This window comes from Schistocerca gregaria, chromosome 6, assembly GCF_023897955.1.
Source record: "Schistocerca gregaria isolate iqSchGreg1 chromosome 6, iqSchGreg1.2, whole genome shotgun sequence".
Classification (NCBI taxonomy): Eukaryota; Metazoa; Arthropoda; class Insecta; order Orthoptera; family Acrididae; genus Schistocerca; species Schistocerca gregaria.
Genome location: NC_064925.1, coordinates 78,939,808 through 78,966,970, shown reverse-complemented (window position 1 = coordinate 78,966,970; position 27,163 = coordinate 78,939,808). Strand labels below are relative to the sequence as shown.

Genomic DNA, 27,163 nt, shown 5'->3' with positions numbered 1-27,163 from the left:
CTGACAGTTTTCAGATAGGTTATATAATGGTAAGACAGAGATTTAGGAACCAGGTTTTAAATTGTAAGACATTTCCAGGGGCACATGTGGACTCTGACCACAATCTATTGGTTATGACCTGTAGTTTAAATCTGAAGAAACTGCAAAAAGGTGGGATTTTAAGGAGATGGGACATGGATAAACTGAAAGAACCAGAGGTTGTACAGAGTTTCAGGGAGAGCATAAGGGAGCAATTGACAGGAATGGGGGAAAGAAATACAGTAGAAAAAGAATGGGTAGCTTTTAGGGATGAAGTAGTGAAGGAAGCAGAGGATCAAGTAGGTAAAAAGACGAGGGCTAGTAGAAATCCTTGGGTAACGGAAGAAATATTGAATTTAATTGATGAAAGGAGAAAATATAAAAATGCAGTAAATGAAGCAGGCAAAAAGGAATACAGACGTCTCAAAAATGAGATCGACAGGAAGTGCAATATGGCTAAGCAGGGATGGCTAGAGGACAAAACGTAAGGATGTGGAGGCTTATCTCACTAGGGGTAAGATAGATACTGCCTACAGGAAAATTAAAGAGATCTTTGGAGATAAGAGAACCACTTGTATGAACATCAAGAGCTAAGATGGAAACCCAGTTCTAAGCAAAGAAGGGAAAGCAGAAAGGTGGAAGGAGTATATAGAGGGTCTATACAAGGGCGATGTACTTGAGGACAATATTATGGAAATGGAAGAGGATGTAGATGAAGATGAAATGGGAGATACAATACTGCGTGAAGAGTTTGACAGAGCACTGAAAGACCTGAGTCGAAACAAGGCCCCCGGAGTAGACAACATTCCTTTGGAACTACTGACGGCCTTGGGAGAGCCAGTCCTGACAAAAATCTACCATCTGGTGAGCAAGATGTATGAGACAGGTGAAATACCCTCAGATTTCAGGAAGAATATAATAATTCCAATCCCAAAGAAAGCAGGTGCTGACAGATGTGAAAATTACCGAACTATCACTTTAATAAGTCACACCTGCAAAATACTAACGCGAATTCATTACAGACGAATGGAAAAACTAGTGGAATCCGACCTCGGGGAAGATCAGTTTGGATTCCGTAGAAATGTTGGAACACGTGAGGCAAAACTGATCCTACGGCGTATCTTAGAAGCTAGATTAAGGAAGGGCAAACCTACGTGTCTAGTATTTGTAGACTTAGAGAAAGCTTTTGACAATGTTGACTGGAAAACTCTCTTTCAAATTCTGGAGGTGGCAGGGGTAAAATACAGGGAGCGAAAGGCTATTTACAATTTGTACAGAAACCAGATGGCAGTTATAAGAGTCGAGGGACATGAAAGGGAAGCAGTGGTTGGGAAGGGAGTGTGACAGGGTTGTAGCCTCTCCCGGATGTTATTCAATCTGTATATTGAGCAAGCAGTGAAGGAAACAAAAGAAAAGTTCGGAGTAGGTATTAAAATCCATGGAGAAGAAATAAAAACTTTGAGGTTCGCCGATGACATTGTAATTCTGTCACAGACAGCAAAAGACTTGGAAGAGCAGTTGAACGGAATGGATAGTGTCCTGAAAGGAGGATATAAGATAAACATCAACAGAAGCAAAACGAGGATAATGGAATGTAGTCGAATTAAGTCGGGTGATGCTGAAGGAATTAGATTAGGAAATGAGACACTTAAAGTAGTAAAGGAGTTTTGCTATTTGGGGAGCAAAATAACTGATGATGGTCGAAGTAGAAAGGATATAAAATGTAGACTGGCAATGGCAAGGAAAACGTTTCTGAAGAAGAGAAATTTGTTAACATCGAGTATAGATTTAAGTGTCAGGAAGACATTTCTGAAATTATTTGTATGGAGCGTAGCCATGTATGGAAGTTAAACATGGACGATAAATAGTTTGGACAAGAAGAGAATAGAAGCTTTTGAAATGTGGTGCTGCAGAGGAATGCTGAAGATTAGATGGGTAGATCATATAACTAATGAGGAAGTATTGAATAGGATTGGGGAGAAGAGAAGTTTGTGACACAACTTGACCAGAAGAAGGAATCGGTTGGTAGGACATGTTCTGAGGCATCAAGGGATCACGAATTTAGTATTGGAGGGCAGCGTGGAGGGTAAAAATCGTAGAGTGAGACCAAGAGATGACTACACTACGCAGATTCAGAAGGATGTAGGCTATGTAGGCTATAGTGGGTACTGGGAGATGAAGAGGCTTGCACAGGATAGATTAGCATGGAGAGCTGCATCAAACCAGTGTCAGGACTGAAGACCACAACAACTACGACTTGTTTTAATAAAAATCATTAATACAAGTTGTTTTATTGTTTGTCTAGCAAAACGAGTATGCAGGATTCCTAGACACAACACAATATTCTGATTAGTATTTCGCTTTATTTGCACTGTAAATGACGTAAAAATCGAAAAGTTAATGAAAAAGTTTCGGCACACAGACTAGAACCCGCCACCCTCGTATTACCTTTCCGTACTCTTGCGACCGATTAAAAAGTCACGCCAACGTACATAGCTCAGGCCTCGTCCATCCAGCGCCGAGAGTGCTAGTTTTTTCTTCTTAGCGCTTCGCCACTCCTGTCACTTCAATTTCTGGTCAAGCTCTACATAGACTACAAATCTGGACGAAATCGGTCATGGCGAGAAGGTGCGGTCCCCTTCTAAAATATTTTACGCTGAAATCATTATTTTATTGCATTCGTGGTTTGGAAGCCTACCTTTTCGTTTGTTTTCTGAAAACATTATTCAGCTTTCAGTGGTACGTGGCCGTTGTTATTATTGCGATCAAGACCATTAATAGTTATAACGCATAGAAAATGTGTGCAGGGTGATTAACTTTATTTCATGTCACAGAAAGCAGACTACTTCATTTACACATAAACTTTTATTGTTCCCAGAAGAAAGGCAAATATTTTCACAAAATAAATTGAAGCTAATTGTCACGTGTAGAGTTGTCACACACCTTAAAGCTCTTGAACTATGAACACTCACTCACGAGCAGAGAAAGAGAAAAGCTAATGTGTTTAATGTTTTGTAATAAATTTCTCCACTGTCAGTTTTCTGTAGGTATTCGATTCGCAGCCGCGAGCAGAGAGGTTTTTGCTGATATGCACACTGCTTAAAACAATTAGGGAAACACGAAAGTCAACGTCCGGCATGTTAAATCAATTTTGATACAAACCGTACCTCTGGTCTTATTGCAAAGCTCTTCGCTTTTAGTGTATGCAACAGATGAAGTCATTCCTCGCCTGTTGGCTGTGTTATGCACTGAAGTATTAGATGGCCTGTCAGAAGGAAATGAGTACCGCTGGCCAAGTGTTCTCTAGCGAGATACACAGATAGCTGTACGTTCCTTTCAACCAGGCACACAGAATACGACGTCATAATATAGTGCAAGTGCTGTTTGATCCAAGAAGGAATTATTTTCCGTTATGTTGCTGCAGATTCAAACATGTCTCCATCTGTCATCCATAGGTTGAGGGCACGCTACGAGCAGACACGTCAGTACGCAAGCCGAGCTGGACAAGGTCGCCGACGCAGTACAACGCCACCTGAATCTGGCCATCTCTGCGTTGGAGCCTCACACGGATACCGCGAGACCACTGCAAAACCACGTCAGAACAGCCACTGGAGCTGCTGGCTCGAATCAAACTGTAAGCAACAGGTTACGCGAAAGGATGCACTGCTAGTCGCGACAACATCTCGCAGCTCGGCTTCAGTTCCAACGTTCCCTCGTATACTGGCAACTTCGTCACTGGAGAAACGTCTTATTCACAGACGAGCCCATATTTTGCTCTGACGCAAGGCGATGACCGTGTCCGGGTGTTGAGACATCGCGATGAGCGATACCTGCAAAACGATGTCCAGAAAATCGACAGATGCAGCGGAAGTTGTCTGATGGTGTAGGGACGGATCAGCGTCGACAACCGTTAGGACGTTATCGTTGTCTCACGGTCGTCCAGGCAGAACATCGAACAGATCTAGTTGGACTGTGTGGTGGACGCTGCATGTGGCAGTGGCACTGAATTCCTACTCGTGCGCGATAACTCCAGGGCCCACGTGGTGGCGTCACCAGGGATGTCTTGCAAAGGAGCATCGTAGTAATGCTGTGGCTAGCACTGAGTCCGGACCTAAACTCCGCCGAGCATGTGCGCGACATGCTCGGTAGACGCGTCCGTGGTCGACATGTTCCAACACAGACCCTACAAGAGCTCTCACGGACTCTCATCGAGAATGTGTACGGATACCACAGGACGACCTCGTTGACTTCCCACGTAGGTCTCAGGCGGTGATAAACGCTTGACGTATCGGCCGCTGCACAGCAGTCGTCAACTCGGCGCGGCGTGCTACAACACGCGCGGCACACACCGAGTACCGCTGGCGCCACACACGATTTCAACAACTGGCGCCAGTGAACGCGTCGTCGCCGGGTTGGCGGCAGAGTACACACCACTATCGATACGAATTACCCTGGCGGCGCTGCCCTTGCCATCAGAGTGAGCAACCGTATAAGGGCGCCATCTACCAACACTCTGATTGGCCGGACCTTCGGATTTAAGCGAGCGCCCTGAGCCCGTCGAACCAGTTCAATCTTCGCCGATGACTGTGTTACTACCCGGCTGCTGGATTCACGACGATCGAACCGCACTGTGGCCTCCCTGGCTGGAAACTTGCGACCCGTCGGTATCGGCTGGTTGGCAGTGGGTTGGATTTGTATTCTCTACTACTGACTCTGATTTCTCCTTGGCGCTACAGCCAGCGAAGTGTTGTGTAGTCGAACTTAAGGTTTGTTTTGAGTGACAGAAGGTCAAATAAATTTGGTTGACACGGAATATTTGTTGTGTTATAGTGCGGACATATCAATGCTCAAGAGCGCACATGCTTTACTAAAGCTCTGAAAGTCCAAACCGCCCAGGTTGACGAGATGAATGGTCGTTTCCACTTTGTTTTCGACACCTGTCGGCGCTTTCAGTTCTTGTTACATAAATGAACGAGTATCTAATGATGTTTTGTTGTCAATATGTGAGGGATAGAGGTAAAAATTTTTAACATGCCCAGTCCTCAATTATTGCACAGTGGAATACAGCAGACGCTCAGGTCATGTTCCAATAATTCTTTTGAGCAGTGTAGTAGAATCTTTTGACGTGACTTATCACACACTGGCTCAGTCATACAGCTGTAGTTATCTTTTGTGCAGAATAAACAGTTTGTCTCCCGAGCAGCCGGACGCGGCGAGGTGCTGTGGGGGCGGCCCGGGTGTCGCACTGCCCCCACCGCCTAGTGGAAGGCCAGGGAGGCGGCGACGACGGCCAGCAGCGTCGCGACGCTGGCGACGCAGCCGGAGGCGGCGGCCGACGCCTGCTTCCGGAGGCCCTCGGAGGCCGCGACGGTCAGCTGCCGCTCGAAGTCCTGCCGCAGCTGCGGCGCCTTGTCCACCAGCAGGAAGGACGGGTCCTGCAGCGTGTAAGGCCGCCACTCGGGCACCCCGCCCACAGGACTGGCGCTTGTCTTCCTGCAGACACCACAGCGAGGCGCGACTCACAGACTGCACGAGAAGTAACTCGGCACACTTGACAAATACTCTCTAAGATAAACAAAAAGGCGACACACCACGAAGGAGTTGAACAAACCGGTCGCAAATTGATAGCCATACAGGTATAGGCCCCCCTCCCCATGAACCATAGACCTTGCCATTGGTGGGGAGGCTGGCGTGCCTCAGCGATACAGATAGGCGTGCCGTAGGTGCAACCACAACGGAGGGGTATCTGTTGAGAGCCCAGACAAACCTGTGGCTCCTGAAGAGGGGCAGCAGCCTTTTCAGTAGTTGCAAGGGCAACAGTCTGGATGATTGACTGATCTGGCCTTGCAACACTAACCAAAACGGCCTGGCTGTGCTGGTACTGCGAACGGCTGAAAGCAAGGGGAAACTACGGCCGTAATTTTTTCCCGAGGGCATGCAGCTTTACTGTATGGTTAAATGATGATGGCGTCCTCTTGGGTAAAATATTCCGGAGGTAAAATAGTCCTCCATTTGAATCTCAGGGCGGGGACTACTCAAGAGGACGCCGTTATCAGGAGAAAGAAAATGGCGTTCTACGGATCGGAGCGTGGAATGTCAGATCCCTTAATGGGGCAGGTAGGTTAAAAAATTTAAAAAGGGAAATGCATAGGTTAAAGTTAGATATGTTCTGAGGCATCAAGGGATCACCAATTTAGTATTGGAGGGCAGCGTGGAGGGTAAAAATCGTACAGGGAGACCAAGAGATGAATACACTAAGCAGATTCAGAAGGATGTAGATTTCCATATGTACTGGAACATGAAGAAGCTTGCACGGGCTAGAGTAGCATGGAGAGCTGCATCAAACCAGTATCAGGACTGAAGACAACTACAACACAGGTATAGACCGAAAATGCAAAACTGCAAACTTTGGTAGTCGATGAATAAATGTATGACGCTACAGCGCCATTTCACCGCGCAGTTCGCAATGCCAGTAACCTGGTGTTAACTCCATATCATCGCGTAAAATCTTTGCGACTTTAATTCTTTATAGTCAGATAGACAGGCGCATGAGCGATACACGTAGATGTCAGCATCTGAGAGAGGACATGTAGATGGACTCAAAGAATGCGATTGGAGTAACCGGCGATACCCTCTACACTTGAATAGGAGCCACGCAACTATTCGAGGATGTTGGCGAGAATGGCTAAATCGTGGCTGCGCGCAGAGTCATGACGGAACGTGACGGCCGAGCACTCGTCAGAGACGCGCTCAGATCTCCAGATTCACCATTATCGTGGATCTGAAGTACAACTGGTACTTCAGTGAGCTTCAGGTGGCTGAAAGAAAGCTGAGCTTACGGCGCCCATTGCGACGACTACCACTGACCTTATCACACGAACAGTCCCGTTGGCAGTGGTTGCAGGCACATTCGCACTACAACCTCACAGACTGAAGTAGAATTGTCTTCAGTGATGAGTCCCAATTACCGGCCGAAGTGGCCGTGTGGTTCTAGGCGCTGCAGTCTGGAACCGCAAGACCGCTGCGGTCGCAAGTTCGAATCCTGCCTCGGGCATCGATGTGTGTGATGTCCTTAGGTTAGTTAGGTTTAACTAGTTCTAAGTTCTAGGGGACTAATGACCTCAGAAGTTGAGTCCCATAGTGCTCAGAGGCATTTTTTTTTAAGTCCCGATTCGAACCGATGTCTGGAGGCGCCCCGGATAATAGTGGGATACCAACCTGATTGTCGCGCGCCAGACATCACGACAACCGGGAGTGATGTTCCAACGTGCCATTTCTTTTCGTAAGAGGACCCCTTTCCTTTTCATCTTAGAGCACATTGGTACGTCAATAATATTGTATGCACCCGTTCTGTCGCTCTTCAGAGCAAGCCATCCTGGGCTTGTCTTTCAACAAGATAATGCCCACCTGCACGCGGCGAGAGTCTCCACTGCTAATTTTCTTGCTTGCCAAACCATACCTTGGCCGGCAAGATCGCCAAATCTCTCCCCACTTGAGAACGTTTGAATCACTACGAGCAGGCCCTGCTCGCTCCTTTTTTTTTTTTTTTGATGATGTAAAGTACCAATTGGACATAATTTGGCACGACTTCCCTCAGGAGCGTGCCTGACAACTCATTAAAAATACCAAGCCGAATGACTGCTTCAATAAGAGCGAGAGGTGGATCAATGCGTTATTTGTTTTTGTCAATTTATTGATCTCTTTATGCTAAATAAATCAACCAGTTTTGCTGAAACTGTGATCCTTTGTTTGTCACGACATGTATGTCAAATGGTTCAAATGACTCTGAGCACTATGGGACTTAACAGCTGAGGTCATCAGTGCCCTAGAACTTAGAACTACTTAAACCTAACTAACCTAAGGACATCATATACACAGCCATGCCCGAGCCAGGATTCGAAACTGCGACCGTAACGGTCGGCGGTTCCAGACTGTAGCGCCTAGAACCGCTCGGCCACTCCGGCCGGCCATGTATGTCACCTCTACCGATTTCCGTCTCTTTCGGATATCTTCTTTGTGGTGCATTGTTTTTTTTTCTTTGTCTTAGAGTATATGCGTAGTCGAAATGACGTTTGCTAGGTTTCAGAAGAAACCAGTTGTATAAAACACAGCTAGCATTATTCGTCCACAATACCTAGCAAACAACAGATTCGGGTGAATACGGGCATTCCACTTTCCTAGTTACCCGAAAGGCGCTCCACAATGATCCGCTTTATCTACTACCAGCGAAGATAAAGTATATGAAGTACTATCCAAATACCGTGATATTCAAAAGTACCTCTAATTCAGAAGACAACTGCGCGAGAACTACAAAAATATAGAGCTGATACATATGAGTGAACAGAGCGTAAGTCCAAGTTTAGATTCGTGACATGGACCGTAAAGTAATTGTAGAGCGCATGACAATAGGACAGGCGTGTTCACAAATTATCCTCTCCGTATTGTCGCACTGAGCCTACAGATACACAATATAATGAACAGTTTTCCGAAGCGGGCTGCTGTCATTACAGCTTAAAGAGCAGCAATCAATTTCACGCACTTGCTCTTCCGTCCGTACCGACGTTTGACATGTCGCAAACAGTGCCCACATTGGACACCTGTCACATGAGCTAAGAACTTCGATATACCGACGCGTGCCTGTTTTTTGTGTCTTGTACTTTTCGTGCAGTCACCTTCTGAAATCCAGTCTCGAAATCATATTTGGAAGGTAGAAGACGAGGCACTGCCAGAAGTAAAGCTGTGAGGACGGGGCGTGAGTCGTGCTTGGGTAGCTCAGTCTGTAGAGCACTTGCCCGCGAAAGGCAAAGGTCCCGAGTTCGAGTCTCGGTCCGGCACACAGTTTTAATCTGCGAGGAAGTTTCATATTTGCTAACTTTCAAGACAAGAGAAACACTCGTGTGAAAGACTACATCCTTTATTCACATACGGCATTTTCCAAACAATAGACGCAAGTGAATAGGTTGATTCCGTCTTAATGGAAATTCGAAACGGCGTTCGATATTGGGCCAAATCATCGCCTACTAACCAAGATAGAATCACAGGGAGTACCTTCGCAAATATATGATTGGCTCCAGGTATATTTTACTTATCAGAGCTCTTACGTTGCACACTGCAACAAGAACGAAAGAAATGTCAGGTGTGCGCAAGGAAGCGTAACAGCACCTCTGATCTTCTCAGTCCAGTTAAACGATTTACCAGACAGGATCATCAGCACTGTGAGGTTGTCTACTGACGGTACTGCTGGCTCGGGAAAAAATATCGCTGTTGCACGACCTTAAGGAACAGCAGAGAAATATTTGGATTAAATATCCACAAGTGTAATCAGTGGTAGCTCCCTTCAATGCAAAATAATGCTTATAATAAAGAGAAACAAACCGATTATCTGATTGCAATATTAGTGACGGACAACTCGAGCTCATCTTTTTTTCCGTTTGTTTTTGGGAAATAGAGGGTGACCATAAAAGCATGCCCCCAGTTATAAACTTTAATAGCATTAACTGAAAACGTTGCAGAGTGTCGTTCAAGTCACAATTGAAGAGTATCTCAGGCGGATTTAGATAAGAGCATGCAGGTGTGGTGTGTTGCCGTTTTCAGTGGCAAATACGCCTCATATCGAGTTACCAAATAATGGCGACTCCTAAATGTACAGCGTTTTGTGTTCTACAGTTCGCTGAGTGAATGGGTAATTTCAGTTCAAAATACGTTTCGTTTAAAGTTTTCCTGTGACCCCTATGCTATAAAAACATCTGCCGATGTCGGTCAGTTCGAAACGACCAGGTGTGTGTGTGTGTTGAAACGGTACAGTAGTTTCCACTCTATAAGCAGCAGGTTTCCCTGCTCGCTCGCACCAGGAAATAGAAACAGAGGCAGCTCCGCAGCCAATTTTATTACACGACGTGGCCGGCAGCGGGTGCAAATACCCCATGTGGACGGGTGGAAAAAAATGTCAGGCTTCATAATACGTATTTATATGTGTCGTGTATTATGCATTTCTTGTACGTGAATGTGAATCTGCACATGAACTTTCCTAATCCCTCTCACACCTTTCCGTAAAGCGTGTCCAAGTCTTTGTTGGGAAGTAGTTCTGTAGTATAGTAGTGCCAACCTTACTCCTGGGGAGGGAATCAGAGAGACAGCACAGGCAGGTAAAAGTCAAAGACTTCCCAGTGTCACAAGATTTGGGTTGGAGAGGTTGGTTACGGTCAAGTGGTTCGACGACCCCCTCCACCGGGGCCCAGGAAGAGCTCCGGGTGTCCGCCATATTCTAGGAGTGTTACAGAAGACGGGTAAGTGAACAGACGTGCGCTCAGTGCGTCTTTCTCCATGTTCACGCATGGAAGAGAGGTATTTGAATATATGTACTACTTCTTTTATTTCCAGCTTCAGCTTGTGTAAGGAAATGAATGATCTCGTTAATTTAGGAAATTTGATCCCCTGCGTTAATGTATCTGGTCCCCAGTTTGCCTGTTATCCTCCTCACGTAATCGATGTCCTATGGAAAATATTGCGAGGCTTTGGTGGTATACATTTGGCCAACGCAATTCCGTCTTGCCCGTAGAAAAGTGCGTGCAGATTGGTATATAATACACCCGAGCTGTAAGTTAGAAAATTGTAATATCTCTAAACTGGAACAATTGCTGCAGTCGCTGTAATAAATACATAATCAATTGTCATCAATCTTTAACATAACTTAAAAATCACGAAGAAGTCAAGTGAAAGGAATTCATTTAAAAGAAAAGATATAGAATGCAGGGACCCACACATCAGCGTGTGAGCCCTCCAGCCCCTTTCCTAGTATCGTACGCTCTCTAGGTAGCGCTCTCAAGCTCCCCTCCCCAGTTATCCGTTGCGCAATTTTGATTCAGGGTTTGACGACATCAACTTTCATCTGGCGTCCCTAGGCAAGGAGGTAGACGGTAAACTTTCAGTGTGTGTGTGTGTGTGTGTGTGTGTGTGTGTGTGTGTGTGTGTGTGTGTAAAGGGAAATGGACGGTACGACCTAAACGGTTTGAAGAGGATGTTGACCTTGTCACAGCATCTTATCTTCGTCGTCATAAGAAATCTGTTCGGAAAGCAAGTCTTGAACTGCAGTAGCCAAAGAAGACTGTGGAAAGTTTTAAGAAAACGTGTACAGAAGCGCCCTTACCAGCTACAGCTGGTACATGCTTCAAGTCCAAATGACTAAGGCGTACGTTATAACTTTACAAGTGAAGTATTGCAGGGAAAAATGACTTACTTGATCGAATGGTGGTCAGTGGTAGGACAACTTCTCATATAGGTCGGAAGGTACATTCCCTTATATTCGTATCTGAGAGTCAGAACATCCTAATGAACCTGTATAGTACCAAGGAGAGGCCCCCAATTGAAAGCTGTCTGTGCCGTGTCTCAGCGTCAAGCGTAGGGACTATTCATTTTTTTTTTCGCTGAAGCTACTGCAACAGGGGTGAATAATCTGGATATGTTGCAGGAAGGTCTTTTTTCCCAAATGGAGTCGGTCTCCATACCTGAATGGTCAGTGTGGCTTAATTCCCGGTAGCTGAGTGATCGGCGCGACGGAATATCAATCTTAAGGGTCCGAGTTCGATTCCCAGCTGGGTCTGAGATTTTCTCTACTCAGGGATTGGGTGTTGTGTTGTCGTAATCATCATCATTTCATCCCCATCGACGCGCAAGCCGCCTTAGTTGCGCCAAATCGAAAGACTTGCACCAGGAGAACGGTCTACCCGACGGGAGGCCCTAGTCACACGACATTCACATTTATTTAGTGTGGCTTAATGCTGTGCGAGGGGCCCAGGTTTGATTCCCAGTACGGCTGGGGGATTTTCTCTGCTCTGCGACTGGACGATGTGTTGTCTTCACCATCATTTATTCCTGATCGACACGCAATTCGTCGAAGTAGCTTTACCTAAAAAGACTTTGACCAGGCAGCTGGGCTCTCCACAGGTGGGGGAACCGGCATATGCACACACATTATCATTATCCGCAATTAGAAAGTGAGACTATGAACCTAAGAACTTTATTTGGCACAAAGTTGGACCGCTCCCCATTGGCATCTCTTTGTACGAGAGTGACTGAACGTCAAAGTTCCTGTACCGTCAATAAGACATGGCTCACTTGCACTGACCACCGTGTTCACCTGACCTCACTGCACATGGTGTTTTTCCTTTGGAGCTTCATAAAAGATCGTGTCTACGTTCCGTCACTACACATGATTTTCCAGAGCTTCCAGAGCTAAGACACAATACTGAAGAGGCTATTGCTTCCATTACTCAGGGTTTGTTAACCAAAGTGCTGGAAGAGGAAAATTTTGCCGTATAACTAAACCTGCGCATACCGAGTATCTGTTAGAAAAACTAGATTAGTTCAGTTTCTTTTTGAGATATTATTTGTGGTGCATAGTCGAAACTATACTCCTATGGCTGTGCGTTTCTAGTCGCTTCAGTCCGGAACCGCACTGCTGCTGCGGTCGCTGGTTCGAGTCCTGCCTCGGGCATGGATGTGTGTGATGTCCTCAGTTTAGTTAGGTTTAAGTAGTTCTAAGTGTACGGGACTGATGACCTCAGATGTTAAGTCCCATGGTGCTTAGAGCCATTTGAACCATTTTTGAAACTAAAATCTTACGATATACCACTGAAATTAGGACATTCTGTTGTGAACAGTCTGTATTAAGAAGCAGTAAGGAATGGGTTGTTCACGTAAAATCAGTGGTATGGCAGGTGAATGGAACACTTAGATTCGCTGGAATTGTTCTGGGAAAATGCAGTAAAAGTGTACATGAATTTACATGCAAGACATTTGTGTTCTGGTGTTCTGTCCAGTAGGCAACATACTAGACGTGAAATGATTTCAGATCCGTGCTGGCAGAATCACAGCATGTCGGTAGAGCCCGGAAATTCTGGGGCAACTACTGTGGGAGTCCTTAAGAAACAGACGTCGCAGTTCCCGGGAAATTTAAGGAATCTGTTGTCGAAGAAGGCTGCGTGACGATTAAACCGAGGACTCCTAAGTGGAGGCAGTTCATTGAACACACATCTGTTCATGTCCCTTAGCCTCTGCCCAAATAAAGCCATATAAAGTTTTCCCTTTGACTTGTTGTTTATTGAACATTGTGTGAACGTTTAGTGGCAATAAATTTGATACAAAACACATGCTTTGGACGAAAAAAATAAAGATTTAGAAGCATGAAAACAAAAAGTAAATAGTGCTGTGCGAAAAAGAGTGCTGTGCAAAACATGAGAAATGCATAGTGCTGCAGAACAACTAAAATTAGACCATAAAAACCAGTGTCTAAAGGAAAAAAAAAACAGAAAAGATGAGCTAGCAAAAGGCATTTCCCGATGTAAACGAGAAATCAAGAGGAAATCACCATCACTGATGATGCTTTACCTCAATAAAGCGGAACGCATCTAGTAATATATATATATATATATATATATATATATATATATGCATTTTCGTAGTTGCGACGACAGAACAAAAGCACCCTCAAGACTTTTAATATGGGTTCAACTAACTGCCCCCTCCTAGTTTACACGATGCAGAAATTTTTTTTATGTTACCTTTTCTTTATCCCTCCTCTACAAAATTTATGTTTCCTGTTGGGTGGTATTCTTAATCAGTTTATTTTCGGAGGAAGTGGTTGTTGATAGCATTCAGCACTGATTTAACTTGTGTACTCCGAGTGAGTTAGGTCAGTTCCCTGTTATTCACACCGAGACTCAGAAATGTCTAAAAGAATACCTGGATCATCTTTAGAAACAATTCTGAACATTTTTGGATGAAGATTCTAACTCAGGGAACTAAAATGAATATGAAGCTGGTGTTATGGTGTATGACTGAGTTCGAGAAAGTGATGTGGCCATTAGAGACAGTAATGAAGGTGATGTAGCTTCAGGTACCGGCCATGAGGATGTGACTGTGGCCAAGCCTGGAAGAAGGTATGCAATCACACGGCCCAGAATACGGGGGAGATTTCCTGCAAAGACAGTGAAGGAGCACGCTGGAATGACTCCAGTCGGCGAAGCCTTAATATTACATTTTACATCTGACATCACGGACGTTATAAATGAAGAGGCACTCTGCCTAAATGTTACTTCTACTAATGAGAGAGAATTGTATGCCCTTACAGAAATACTCATACTTACAGATGCACATAAGAACAATTCTGTCGATATACACGATGCCCCGTCAAACCTAATTTGTCAGCCTGTTTACAAGGCTATTATGGCAAGAGAACATTTCAGGTACTTATTATAATCATTAGGTCTGATGACAAAACTGAAAAATGGTTCAAATGGCTCTGAGCACTATGGGACTTAACATCTGAGGTCATCAGTCTCCTAGATCTTGGAACTATTTAAACCTAACTAACCTAAGGACATCACACACATCCATGCCCGAGGCAGGATTCGAACCTGCGACCGTAGCGGTCGCGCGGTTCCAGACTAACGCGCCTAGAACCTTCCTTTCTATGCTGGCAGGTAGTTTTGTGACGTTCACAGCAATCCGTGAAAAATATCACAAAGCGAACGATGGGGTTCCACTACTGTATAACCCATGGAGAAACTCCGCTTCGTAAGAGGACGCTGCCACTTCAAAGTATTTATGAAGGAGAAATCGGCCAAGTGTTGCATCCTTCTATGTATGATGTCAGCCTCAGCACACAGATACGTCACGGATCCGAAATCCTAAGTAGTTAAAGTACCGTGTCTGTTCAAGAATGAGGTTCAGCAGCTGCCGTCAAACAACTGGCAGTGCCTGTGAAAAATGCTGCTCGAAATGTTACTACAGACTGATAGCACACATCGGTAAATTTGGAGGAGGAGTACAAAGCTGCTGCAGTAGGAACTCTCCAATCAAACAGGAGCCATATTCCAGATACAATGAAGAACACATCAAATCGAGAGCTATATTCGTCATTGATCTTATTCACAGAACCAACAACAGGCTGGCCACCAGTTACTTTGGTACCCTACATAACAAAAACATACCCAAGTAAAAACTGGCTGATGTTATCAACAGTGCACCAAGACCAAGACGCTGAAAAAAGAGAGAAGATTAAAACCCATATAAATTTATATTATAAATCAGCTAGGGGTGGATCTGATACCATTCATCAAATGGCTCCATGTACACCTGCAAGAGTGAAAGATAGTGGTGACCCCTGTCAGAATTTTACGCAGTGTTATCAGTCCAAGGACCATTTTTCTCCAGTAACGTCCAAGACGGAGTGAGAAGAAAGAAAACAAACGGAAACCTTTTCGCCTGCAAGCTGGGCTGGAACTAGTGAACCCACATGTAGCATAAAGAAATACTGCTATAAGAGGTTCAAAATCGCTCTGAGCACTATGGGACTCAACGTCTGAGGTCATCAGTCCCCTAGAACTTAGAACTACTTAAACCTAATTAACCTAAGGACATCACACACATCCATGCCCGAGGCAGGATTCGCGCAGTCCCAGACTGTAGCGCCTAGAACCGCTCGGCCACCACGGCCAGCTACTGTAAGACGGTTATCTAACGCAATTGTTCAGTCAGTGGAAAGATTCTACAAAAGAAAACCAAAGAAGTGAAAACAGACGGAGATTAGTCTCCTGCAGGGGAAGCCGGTGCCGCGTATGTGTAAAAATAAAGCTAAAACAGAGAAGCAAAAGTGCAACAATCTAAGTACATCAGGACAGTATTGTGGACAGCGCAATAATCATGTCCTTAACACACAGTCAGAAAGAGATGGGAAGTGTGTCTCCTGCCTTGAAGTTGAGAACTCAGTACAGCTTGTTGGCATTGTTTGTTGTATTGTAATATGACAGTTTTTAATTGACTCAGACTAACATCGATAACTGTCAACAACATTTATGAGTTACTGCCTAAGCTGAAATATAAAAATCTTCTGAATGCTGTCATTTTTCATCTGTAGACTGTTATAGTATCAGTAGGTTCACCGAATACTACATTCGGCATCCACGTTGAAAAAATAAATAAATAAATAAATAAATGGGCGTCCTAAGGTGAAGACTGCAGTGTCATGATATATAGCATTAGAAAAAGGGTAGCAGCCGGAACGCTCAGATTGCGTGGCTTGGCAGGCAACTGTCAAACGAGGCAGCCAATTCTTCGGAACAATGGCACTGTGTAGCGCAGCGCTCACGACGAGAACGCATTTCTGCATCGGTGTCGTGTTATTTTCTGCGAGCCCTACCGTATATTCCTGAACACCTTGTCATACGAAAATATCCATTATATTGACAAACGTTGTAAATAACTTACACTGGCGTTACAAACGTTATGGAATACCCCATAACATAGTACCGGACCTCCTTTTCTCCAGCGTAGTACAGCAACTCGACGTGGCATGGACTCAACAGGTCGTTAGAAGCCCCTGCAGAAATATTGGGCTATGCTGCCTCGATAGACGTCCATAAGTATTGCCCGAGCAGGATTTTGTACACGAATTGACCTAACGATTGTGTCCCATAAGTGTTCGATGGGATTCACGTCGGGAGATCAGGATATTCAAACCATTCCCTGGAATTGTCTAGAATGTCCTTCAAACCAATAGCGAACAATTGTGGCTCGCTCACATCACTGTTTGGGAGCATGAATGGCTAAAATGGTCTCTAAGTAGCCGAAAATAATTATTTCTAATTGATGATCACTTCAGTTGGACCAGAAGACCCAATCCGTCTCATGAAAACACAGTGCACACCATTATCGAGCCACCACCAGCTTGCACAGCATCTTGTTGACAACTTGGGTCCATGGCCTCAGGAGTTTGCGCCACACTCGAACCCTACCATCAGCTCTTACCAACTGAAATAGGGACTCATGTGACTAGGCCACTGTTTATCCAGTCGTCTAGGGTCAAACTGATACAATCTCGAGTCCAGGAGACGCGCTGAAGGCTGTACTCGCGTCGGTAACGGATACGTTAGTCGTAAGTCCCACATAGATAGTTCATGCAGTGTTGCTTGTCTGTTAGCACTGACAACTCTACGCAGACGCCGCTACTCTCAGTCGTTAACTGAAGGCCCTCAGCCACTGCGTTGTCCGTGGTGAGAGGTGATGCCTGGAATTTGGTATTCTCGGCACTCTCTTGATGCTGTGGATCTCCGAGTATTGAATTCCTTAACGATTTCCGAATTGGAATGTCCCACGCATCTCTAGTTCCAACGACCATTGCACATTCAAAGCCTCGTAATTCTTGTCGTGTGGCCGTAATCACGTCGAAAACCTGTTCACGTGAGTCAACTGAGAACAATGACAGCTCCGCTAATGCACTGCCTTCTTATACCTTTCGTGCGAGAGACTACCACCATCTGTATACGTGCATATCATTATACCGTGACTTTAGTCATCAGCACTGCTTACAGGACATTAGCATTGCTATTACGATTTCTCGAAAGGGCGGTATTTCGAATGCCATTTGAAGTTTACTGAATTAAGCACGGAAAATCCTAGTTCACATACACTAATACAACGTAGTCAATGTTATAATGTGTAACAAATGTACACCCTAGTGGCTTCCGGGTCAAGTATGGTTACTTTATGTATCGTTACTTTATGTCGCTCTGTTCACGACCAGCAAAATCTTAATTAGGGAAGTTACTGTAAAACCGAAAATGAAAATAAAGAAGAATAATTCACAACGTGAAGAAAGCATCTGAAACATTGCCTGTATGTTGTTTCATAAACTTCATTTTGTGAATACTTCTTAAACCTTCCTCTTTCTAGGCAGATACGGCCCATTCTACGGTCTACATCTCCATCTCCATCTACATCTACATGGTTACTCTGCAATTCACACTTTATTTAAATTGATAATTGATTACTTTTCATTGAGATTATTGCGTACCCGTAAATGACGAAGTTGGCCACAAGTTGTACCATTTTCTGCGACACGCTGTCTTCTTCGGTCGTCAAGTTTAAGGTGGGCTGAGGGAACAGGTATGGAAAATCTCCGCCATGACTCACCGCTGAAAAAGATAAAAATAATTCAGACATTACCTCGTGAAAAGTGTGTTCGTAATGTAAATATTGACTGTAATACACTAATACATGTAATTCATGATAGAATGCAGTTGATTTTCCAGAAATCTTCATACTGTAATGAAAAAAACGATTAACACATGTATATTGGGCCTGTAATTTTGGTACTTTGGGACACAGATTGGACATGTTAAAATCATTTTTAACTATACGTGGTGTATCAAAAAGATTCATCCGATTTAAAAATTATTACCGTATTGAAATCCTCATTGAAAGAGCGTCGAAAAATGACGTTAGCTAATCTCGTTCCTAGAGCTCAAGGGACTTGTACCACGTCTTCCCTAGGTGCAGTGGAACGACAGAGAGACTCGCAGCTTACTGCTCCCGACTTTCCGCCTTTACTCTCGCAGCACGGTCCTGAAATTGTTGTTGCCAAGCCGGCAGTTGCCGCAGTGCAACAGGAGAAATGTCGTAGTGGGATGGTGAGGAGTCGGATACGACTGCTCTTCACCCACTCCTCCCTTAACTAACATCGTCGATTGATGTATCTTGTAATGTTTAGTCCTGCATTCCTGATGCGGTGAATGGTGCAGAAACAGCTACTGAGGTCTCTAGTGGTTCTCCTGACATTCCTCCCGTGGTTGAAGCAACTCCTCCGGAACCATCCATGGATAGGGAAGTCGCTGAGCCATCTCCTGTTCCAACGATTCAACAGCAGCAAATTGGGGAGCACCTAAAATCACCTCTGCCTTTATACCAGCCATTCAGGTGAGGTCGGAACGCCTAACTGTTCTTATTCGAGTGTAGGCGATTCGTGGCCGGGAAATCTCACTTGTCGAGCCAGATATTGTTGTGCCTGACCCTTCTCTATTGATCGATCTGAACTGCAAGAGGCCCACCCCGTGGAGAGGGCCTCTGCCGCTCCTACACTACTGGCCGTTAGAATTGCTACACCAAGACGAAATGCAGATGACAAATGTATTGGACAAATATATTATACTAGAACTGACATGTGATTACATTTTCACGTAATTTGGGTGCATAGATCCTGAGAAATCAGTACCCAGGACAACAACCTCTGGCCGTAATAACTCCCTTGATACGCCTGGGCATTGAGTCAAACAGAGCTTGGATGGCGTGTACAGGTACAGTTGCCCACGCAGCTTCAACACGTACCGCATTCTTCAGGAGTAGTGACTGGCGTATTGTGACGAGCCAGTTGCTCGGCCACCATTGATTGACCAGGCGTTTTTAATTGGTGAGAGAACTGGAGAATGTGCTGGCCAGGGCAGCAGTCGAACATTTTCTGTATCCAGAAAGGCCCGTACAGGACCTGCAACATGCGGTCGTGCTTTATCCTGTTGAAATGTACGGCTTCGCAGGGATCGAATGAAGGGTAGAGCCACGGGTCGTAACTCATCTGAAATGTAACGTCCGCGGCTCAAAGTTCAGTCGATGCGAACAAGAGGTGACCGAGACGTGTAACCAATGACACCTCATACCAACACGCCGGGCGTTACGCCAGTATGGCGATGACGAATACACGCTTTCAGTGTGTGTCCACCGCGATGTCGCCAAACGCGGATGCAACTATCATGATGCTGGAAACAGATCCTGGATTCATCCGAAGAAACGACGTTTTGCCATTCGTGCACCCAGGTTCGTCGTTGAGTACACCATTGTAGGCACTCCTGTCTGTGATGTAACATCAAGGGTAACCACAGCCATGGTCTCCGAGCTGATAGTCCATCCTGCTGCAAAAATCGTCGAACTGTTCGTGCAGATGGTTGATGTATTGCAAACGTCCCCATCTGATGACTCAGGGATCGAGTCGTAGCTGCACGATCCGTTACAGCCATGCGGATAAGATGCCTGTCATCTCGACTGCTACTGATACGAGGCCGTTGGGATCCAGCACGGCGTTCCGTGTTACCCTCCTGAACCCACCGATTCCATATTCTGCTAACAGTCACTGGATCTCGACCAACGCTAGCAGCAATGTCGCGATACGATAAATCGCAATCGCGATAGGCTACAATCCGACCTTTATCATAGTCGGAAACGTGATGGTAGGCATTTCTCCTCCTTACACGAGGCATCACAACAACGTTTCACCAGGCAACGCCGGTCAATTGCTGTTTGTGTATGAGAAATCGGTTGGAAACTGTCCTCATGTCAGCACGTTGTTGGTGTCGCCACCGGCGCCAACCTTGTGTGAATACTCTGAAAAGCTAATCATTTGTATATGACAGCACCTTCTTCCTGTCGCTTAAATTTCGCGTGTGCACGTCATCTTCGTGGTGTAGCAATTTTAAAGGCGAGTAGTGTAGTTTGTCACCTACATTGGTCCATGTTTGTCAGCAACTTAATGTTCAAGAACCGCCTGCGTCCCTGACTGCATACGCTGTATTTCCTCGTAGTCGTGATAAACAACATGTCCCATTTGAGTGCACGATGGCTCGTAAAAAGAATAAACTTCAATATTCCACAGGCAGCGGTGTAAGCGTCCACCCTATGACGCGTCACTGGACTCGGCAATGGACCTCGACACACACAGATGACGTAACTGAGTTGGTCGGAAAATCGAATTCCGTTTGTTGTTGTTAAAGAATGCGAGCTTATACGTTTCTTTCTTTGAATGGTAATAGGGTGGAATCGGACCTCGCTTCGCTGCGTCAATTTATCTATAATTTCTGCACGAATGTCGTATTTCTACAAGATGTACCAATTACTCGCTTTTCTTTCCCTGGTTTTTGCACTGTGTTTAATGTGTCTACGGAATGTTGCAAGCGGACTGCCTTGTTTTTAGGGAGGCCGTTCCCATTGAAGAGATTAATGTTCTTGTTAATGGAAGAGGAACAGGATGTACTTTTCTTCACCTGACCTCGATTCTCCTTTGTGCACCGCGCGGTACCGGATGGACATTGGAAGATTCCCAATTTTATGAGAAAAAGGTTTATTTGTCACGGGAAAGTCCGCAGAGTACGTATTTTGATGGGTGGTTATTTTAACAGTACGTTGAGTCCCGTAGATCAGTCACCCAATTTCAATATCTGTCGGGCATTGCAAGATTTAGTTCGTTACTTGAAACTAACACATATTTGTGTCTGTAAATATCCAGCTACTGTCAAATTTACCTATTTTACATCCACTTCTAGCTGTAGGCTTGATAGATTTTTATTTATGTGACTGGATGCGTGCTAGGATTTTGGCTGTCGACGTCACCCACGCCAGCTTCATGAACTATAGTGCTGTGATTCTTTAACATCGCGCAAGACAGTCGGGAAATTGTTTTGATCAACACAGTTGCTGAATGTGGCGCACTCTCGATGAGATAACGCGGGGTTTTTGGCCCATGTTTACTGCTACTCTTACATTGCTTTCGAACGAAGTGTCGAGAGGAAGGTTTGAGCCCCAATCGTTTCAAGTTGGCAAAATCGTGTTAGTTCCTAAAAGTTTCGCGCAGGCGGCAACTGATAAATTTCGTCCAATTGCCTTATCAAATTTTGAGGATCGGCTGTCTGCATTGCTTGGAACAAGTTGTTGCTCATCATCAAAACTGTATCCCTGGTAGTACTATTCTGACCTGTGTTAGATGACGATCAGTTTGGATCTTGGAAAGGTGCACCAGAAAGGCAATTCTGACGTAGCGGTTGATGATGGAAGCAAGACTAAAGAAAAATCAAGGGTCTGAAAAAGCATTCGACAATGTGAAATGGTGTAAGCTCTTCGAAATTCCGAGAAAAATGGGAGTAAGCTACAGGGAGAGACGGATAATATACAATGTGTACAAGAGCCAACAGGGAATAACAGAAGTTTGCGACCAAGAGCGAAATGCTTGGATTAAAAAGGGTGTAACACAGGGATGTAGTCTTTCGTCCCTACTATTTGATCTGTACATCGAAGAAGCAATGACGGAAATAAAAGAAACGTTCAAGGAGGGGAATTAAAATCCAAGGTGTAAGGATATCAATGATACGATTCGCCGATGACACTGCTATCCTGAGTGAAAGTGAATAACAATTACATGACCTGATGAATGCAATGGATACTCCAATGAGTAATGATTATGGATTGAGAGTAAATCGAAGAAAGAGGAAAGTGACGAGACGTTGCAGAAATGAGAACAGCGAGCAACTTAACATCAGCACTGACGGTCACAAAGTAGATGAATGTTGGTGGCTGTTCCCGGTACTGTACCATTTTTGGATTCTGACAAGGCGTTTGACTGGGTGTGCAATGGATTCCTGTTGCAGGTACTGGAATCCGTTGGGTTCACAAATGACGCGCGCTGGGTCTTGTCCAATTTCTTTACCGGTATCCGAGCTTCAGTGGGTGTCAGTGGCCGATTGACATCCGTAGCGGCTACCCTCAGGGAAGTCCGCCTCCAGGGTCGTCGTTTGTTCTGTCACCTGAGCCCCCTTTTTCGAAGAATCATCGCTCAATTACAAGGATGGACGGTCTTGCCCGAGGCTGTCTCGGTGCGAGCATACGCAGACGATGTGATGGTATTACTCCGCTCTCCCGACGAGATTCCATTGCTCAAGGCTACTTTCGACGTCTTTCGCCTTGTAACTGGTGTCCGCATTAGTGAACGCAAATCTCGATTGATGAAATTACGAGGGTGTGATAATGCTGTCATTTCGTGAGCGACAGTGTTAGGCAGACATAAAACTTCTGGAGTCATAATTGATCGTTCCCCACTTCAAATGGCTACACATAGTTTAAAGTCGGTTACGGAGAAGATACAGGGGGACATAATGCAACACGAACGGCGTTCACTTAACATGCTTCAGAAAGTTCAGATCGTGGATACGTACGCCTTGTGCAAAGCACAGTACATCGCTCAGATCTTTCATTGTCCCGTCATGATGACTAGGAAACTGAAACAGCTGTTTAGGTTGTTTTTTTTTTTTTTTTTTTTTTTTTTTAATGGAAGCATCACATTTCTCGGTCACGGTACGAGGTGGCTGCGTGTGCGCGTTCTCTCGGGGTTTGGGACTTTCCAATATTCAAACGATAGCGTCCGTGTCATTTGTTCGGCTCACCGCGCTGACAATCTCTCACGCAATCCAATCATTTACGTCTCGGCTGCTTTATTGTCTACGGCCGGCCTATCTTGATCCGCCTGTTGAAGCTGGTGGAGTGCATTTCCAGTTACAGGGTGTCCGTGAATTTTGCACCGCTGTCAGTTATTTGAGGGCTGGTATTCTGCAGAGCCAGTATCTCGCTGCTAAGCTTTTGTTAACGCGCAGTGGAGTGACTGACTGTACGGCGCCCGTTGAAAGGGCACCGCCGAAAACTTCTCGGAGGACAATATGAGCTCATCTTGGCCTTCCTTTTCTACCAATGGCGGTGGCGTCCTTGTGGTACCAATTGGTACACAGCGAGAGGGTTTTCCGTATTGGACTGAGTGTCACGGATCGGTGCAGTCGCTGCCCCGCCATAGACGCGCTACACCATAGATTTACCTGTCATGATCACGAAGCGAACTGGCACTGGCTTGAAAAACAAGTAGCGTTTCTAACTGGATCCGTTCAGACTGTCCTTTTTGGCGCCCAGGCTTCTACTTTCCAAGGGCAAAGTCAAACACAGTCACATGGTTGTTGGACTACTATGTTCATTATATTGTGGATGGAGGGGCGATACGGACCTACTCGCGTTCACGCACACTGACAGTATATATATACTAAGATGGTATCTGTTCTTCCGGACATGTCCGAAAGAACAGATACCATCTTAGTATATACAGGGTGGTCAGAAAATGTGTGAAATGCTTGTAGGGATGTTACAGGGCAGGTTGTAGTGAGACATAAATGTTAAGAAAGAAATTCGATACGTTGCGCCGTTTCCGAGTTATTCAGCATAGAATTCAGCCAATCGCGCGCTCGCATTCAAGCGGCCTGCCAGGGGCGGTGTTTCCCAACGAGTGCTTTGTCTCGTTAGCTGAAACTTGAATTTACGCGCGCGACAATCTGATTGGCTAACTTCAATGCTAAACAACTCGGAAACGGCGCAACGTATAGATTTGGAAACGGCGCAACGTATCGATTTTTATTATTTTTATTTTTATTTTTTATTTATTTTGTAACATTCACATTTCAGTACAACCTGCCCTGCAACATCCCTACAAGCTTTTAAGACATTTTATGACCACACTGTATATATTTACGGCTCACCGGCTACTTGACCATCTTCTTCTTCCGTGCGAATGCACAAACAGTGCCCTAACTCTTACGGGAATCGGCAACGCGCCGCGAGTAATGAGTCTAATGGGAGAGGAGGGGGGGGGGGGATACTGCGAATGTAGTGCGGGACAATATGTTGAGAATGTGGGTTTCGCGGGAGGCGTGCCAGAGATAAATCTCTGAAGTCGCGCTATCCTCTGTGCCCTCGGTGGCTCATATGGATAGAGCGTCTGCCATGTAAACAGGAGATCCCGGGTTCGACTCCCGGTCAGGACACACATTTTCGTCCGTCCCCGTTGACGTATGCCAACGCCTGTAAGCAGCTAAGGGTGTTCATTTCATTGTAATTTCATACTGAAAGTGTTTGTGACACAGCACCGCGATTTATTCGCCAATATGTTGAAATGTACAGATAATGGTTTGAGCGGCGTCCGCTAACAGACAGTGTAGCGGCATCGCTTCCAGAGCGCCATCTGTGTGTACCGTTTAATAGGGAATGCTCACAAGCCGGAAGGCTCAGTTTGGTACAAACCACGGGGGCTGAGGGCTATATGGGAAAAGAGGCAACGAGCCACATAGTTCCTTCCAGACCACTAGAGGCGCTAGGGGTCAAACGAAGCTGAAATTGACCAATGAAAGCTGTTCAATGGCGGTTGTTGATATTCTGTCGTCTTCCTCTGTATTGAATTCTATGGTTACAGTCGCCTTTGTATTTGTTTCATATTTACATACTACTGAGCTTCATTATAAACAGATTTTATGCTTTAAATTTCATGAAGTTCACCGTGGAACTGAAGAGATTTTCTGCTGAAAAAAATGTCCACAATTAATCCTAAGGTAAGACATTTAATTTACAGTAAATGATCTCGTAGCCTATAAATGAAATGTATTCTCTTTTATCGTGAATTAAGCTGTATGGTTTCCGTTTGTTTATTTAAATAACTTTGATATGTCAGTACCAGTTTTTTTAATGAAGAATTTTATGTTTTTCAGAATATTCAACACAACAAACTGACGTTGAAGTAGGCCTGTAAATGCCCCGATTGTTCATTTGGATATTACGTGGTATCAGTGGAGAAAGTTAGTAACAAGCATTTCTACAGGTTTCCAAAACAAACCCCAAGAGTTGCTTCTGAAGTGGAAAAGTGTTTGTAAAGGTGATAATAATTTTTATTCTAGATTTTCTTTTGATGATAAGGGTTATTATATTTCGTTTGGAATAATTTGTTTATTGTTTGTTGCTGTGTCTGATGTGAATTGTGCTACTTATTTTGTTTGTGAAGATTATTTTTCAAAGGAGATTTTGTGAATAAAACTTGGCATAGGCTAAACAGTGGTGTGTTTCCAAAACATGTGGCAGGTGTTCCTTGTGAAATTACTAATATCAGTAGTGAATCAGGTGAAACTGTTCTTAATAGTGAATTAGACCTACCATTACCAGTGGTGCTATGGCAAGTGTTCATTATGTAGATGCCAATACCATAACTGGTGTTAATGAAATACAATTTTTTATTTTGTGCTTGAGAAATAAAAAGTAAGTTTTGTTCTCATTTCCTGTTTTATCCAGCTTTCCTATTTTTGGTACCTAATATTGCTGTTTTCTCTTTTGTGTTGAAGCATTTACAATCATAAGATGCAGGAACATATTTTTAAGAAATTAGTGGTCTTTCGACCAACTTTGTTGCATGGGAGCGAAAGCTGGTTGGATTCAGGTTACCTTATCAACAAGGTTGAGGTTACGGATATGAAACTAGCTACGATGATTGCAGGTACTAGTAGATGGGAAGAATGGCAGGAGAGTGTCCACAATGAGGAAATCAAAGAAAAACTGGGAATGAACTGTATAGATGTAGCAGTCAGGGCGAACAGGCTTGGATGGTGGGGTCATGTTACATGCATGGGAGAAGCAAGGTTACCCAAGAGACTCATGGGTTCAGCAGTAGAGGGTAGGAGGAGTCGGGGCAGACCAAGGAGAAGGTACCTGGATTCGATTAATAATGATTTTGAAGTAATAGGCTTAACATCGGAAGGGGCACCAATGATAGCACTGAATAGGGGATCATGGAGGAATTTTATAAGAGGGCTGTGCTCCAGACTGAACGCTGAAAGGCATAATCAGTCTTAAATGATGACGGTGATGATGATAGTGGTCAGTAGTGCAAGTTTCTTGGACAGGTACTCCGACATTACAGTCCTGAAACCTGGTTGTAACAAATTTTACAATTCTTCATTAATTAACACTATGATAAACATTTCTTAATTGAACCTCTTTAATTGACGAATATTCTCTCAATAATAGGTTTTTTCCTCCATTGACCCCACAGCTTGTACGATCTCAAAGTATGATATTATTCAGGAATATCTGTAGTCCAATTTAGCAGCTACAATTTTTATTTAGTTTGTGGCAGTTATTTAGACTACAAGCTTGTTGAGTCTTACTGTCAATTTCAAGCGTTGTGTCTAGTTCTTATGACGCACAAAACGTCCTGGAGCTTTTGTAGGTTGATAGAAATCAATACGTCTGTCAGTTTGCAAATTATTTATGATGTTTGCGTCTGAGAGTCGCTGCTGAAGAAAACGTCATAGGAGCAGCGACTGTCAGACGCAAACGTCAAAAATAGACTTGTAAATTACTCACTTATATTAATTTCCATCAACATTTAAAGGTTCCAGAATGTTTTGTGCGTCATAAGAAGCAGGCGCAACACTTAAAACAGACAGTAAGTCGAAACAAGCTTGTAGTGTAAATGGCTGATGCTAAATTAAATTGTGGTAGCTAAATTGGACTACAAATATTCCTGAATAATAGGTTGGTCACAGCTGTATTGCAATGTGCTATAGCTGTGCATAGCACGCCCAGAAAACTGAGATAAAAAAACCTAAACGTACATAAACTAGGAGGTATGCAACCCGCGATGTTTATCCTTTATTAGTTAATCTCCATACCACTAGAGGCGCTGCTGTCGGTCTGT

General features: G+C 44.5%; 1 protein-coding gene across 1 annotated transcript in view; it reads right to left on the bottom strand.

Annotated features, from left to right (window-relative positions):
- Nucleotides 1-2,864: 2,864 nt before the first annotated feature.
- LOC126278041 (cholinesterase 2-like) overlaps nt 2,865-27,163 on the bottom strand; it is a 224,371-nt gene continuing 200,072 nt past the window's right edge. Inside the window, exons 11-12 of the mRNA XM_049977796.1 lie at nt 17,870-17,990; nt 2,865-5,511 (exon numbers count right to left, since the gene is read on the bottom strand). Coding sequence (XP_049833753.1) covers nt 5,277-5,511; nt 17,870-17,990 — 356 coding nt within the window. The 3' untranslated portion in view covers nt 2,865-5,276. The remainder of the gene's footprint in view (nt 5,512-17,869; nt 17,991-27,163) is intronic.